The 1,401-nt window shown below is 46.4% G+C and overlaps 1 protein-coding gene across 1 annotated transcript in view; it reads right to left on the reverse strand.

Moving 5' to 3' along the window:
- Positions 1-187: 187 nt before the first annotated feature.
- Positions 188-1,401, reverse strand: part of TEX261 (testis expressed 261) — a gene marked incomplete at its 3' end in the record, with an annotated part of 7,088 nt that continues 5,874 nt past the window's right edge. Inside the window, exons 4-5 of the mRNA XM_057388823.1 lie at positions 1,129-1,196; positions 188-290 (exon numbers count right to left, since the gene is read on the reverse strand). Of these exons, the coding sequence (XP_057244806.1) occupies positions 188-290; positions 1,129-1,196 (171 nt within the window). The remainder of the gene's footprint in view (positions 291-1,128; positions 1,197-1,401) is intronic.

Raw genomic sequence — 1,401 nt, forward strand, 5'->3', positions numbered from 1 at the left:
TGCCTGGGAGGGTGGCGAGGGGCTGGGCTGGAATTGCCAGATTGCCCCGGATCCCTGGGAATGTCCAAGTCCAGGCTGGACATTGGGGTTGGATCCATCTGGAATAGCAGGATTGGAACCAGATTTTCAGGTCTTTTCTCACCCAAACCATCCCCAATCCCAATCCCAATCCCGATCCCATTCCCACCTCCAGGCTGCACCGTGGAGGGCAGGACGTTCTCCCCGGCYGAGAGGGACACAAAGAAGGCGAAGGGAATCAGCCACAGGCAGAAAGTGAAGTAGGCCAGGACCTGTGGGAARAAAATCCCAAAATTCCGGCCTCAATCCCTCAATCCCACCCCTCCAGAGTGCCCCCAGCACTGCGGGATAAAGGGATAAAAACCAGCCAGGGAAAAGCAGAAAATCCCCCCCAGCATCCCAAATTCCTCCCATTCCCAATTTTATAGGGCCAAATTAAAGAACTGATGGGTTTGAATTAAATCTCCTTGGGAAATTAATTAATTTATTTTAATTTAATTTAAATAAAGGGAATTAAATCCTCTCCATGCCTCCCAGGGAATTGAAGGAAGAGGGAAGAGCCAGGGCGGGATGAGGAGGAATCGATGCCCAGGGAATGCTGAGCCACCCCCTGTTCCCAATCCAGGGTTAAATCCCATTAGAAAACCCAAAAAAATGCCATAAAAAACCAAAATTTTCCTTGATTTCCAAGGAATTCTGGGCTCCTAGGAGCCACCCTGGGAATGGGGATTTTTAGCTCAGCAGGATGTCGAATTAGATCATAAAAATGARGAACAATAATTCCCAAAGGGAAGAGATTTGGGTCAGATTATTTAAAAAAAAATGGAATTTAGATTATGTTAATCCCTATATTTCCAAGTTTTTAGTATTTCAGGAATAAGACAGGTTTAATACTCCACATTTATGGAATTCACTGGGATAACCCCAAACCTGGGAAAAGAACCCAGCTTCCCAGGCCTTTCAAAACTTCAGGAAAACCACAGGGAAAAGCTGGAAAAAATACCCTGGGATTTATATTTTATATTATATCCCACTGAGCCAAAAATTGAGATTTTCCTGCCTCTCCCTTCCAGGAAAAACATGGATCAGCTCCTTTCCAAAGGGTCTCACCTCGGAGAAAAGGTAAAATTCCTCAGCGAAGTACTGGAAYGCCAGGTAGTGATTGACCACAACCAGCACTGCGGAGAAAAAARGGGAAAACAGYGGGATCAGRACATTCCYRAGGGATAATCCCAAATCCCAGASWGAGGGCGTGGCCCTCCCCTGTSCCACAGCCTGRAATTCTGCCYGTCCYGSAATGYTTGGGATTATGGTGGTGATTATTTTATACAGGGATTCCTGATTTCTGGGATTTTCCAGGAGTTTGGGGGCATTGAGGGACCT

This window comes from Malurus melanocephalus, unplaced genomic scaffold (genome assembly GCF_030028575.1).
Source record: "Malurus melanocephalus ecotype Western Australia unplaced genomic scaffold, MMel_1.1 scaffold_2576, whole genome shotgun sequence".
Classification (NCBI taxonomy): domain Eukaryota; kingdom Metazoa; phylum Chordata; class Aves; order Passeriformes; family Maluridae; genus Malurus; species Malurus melanocephalus.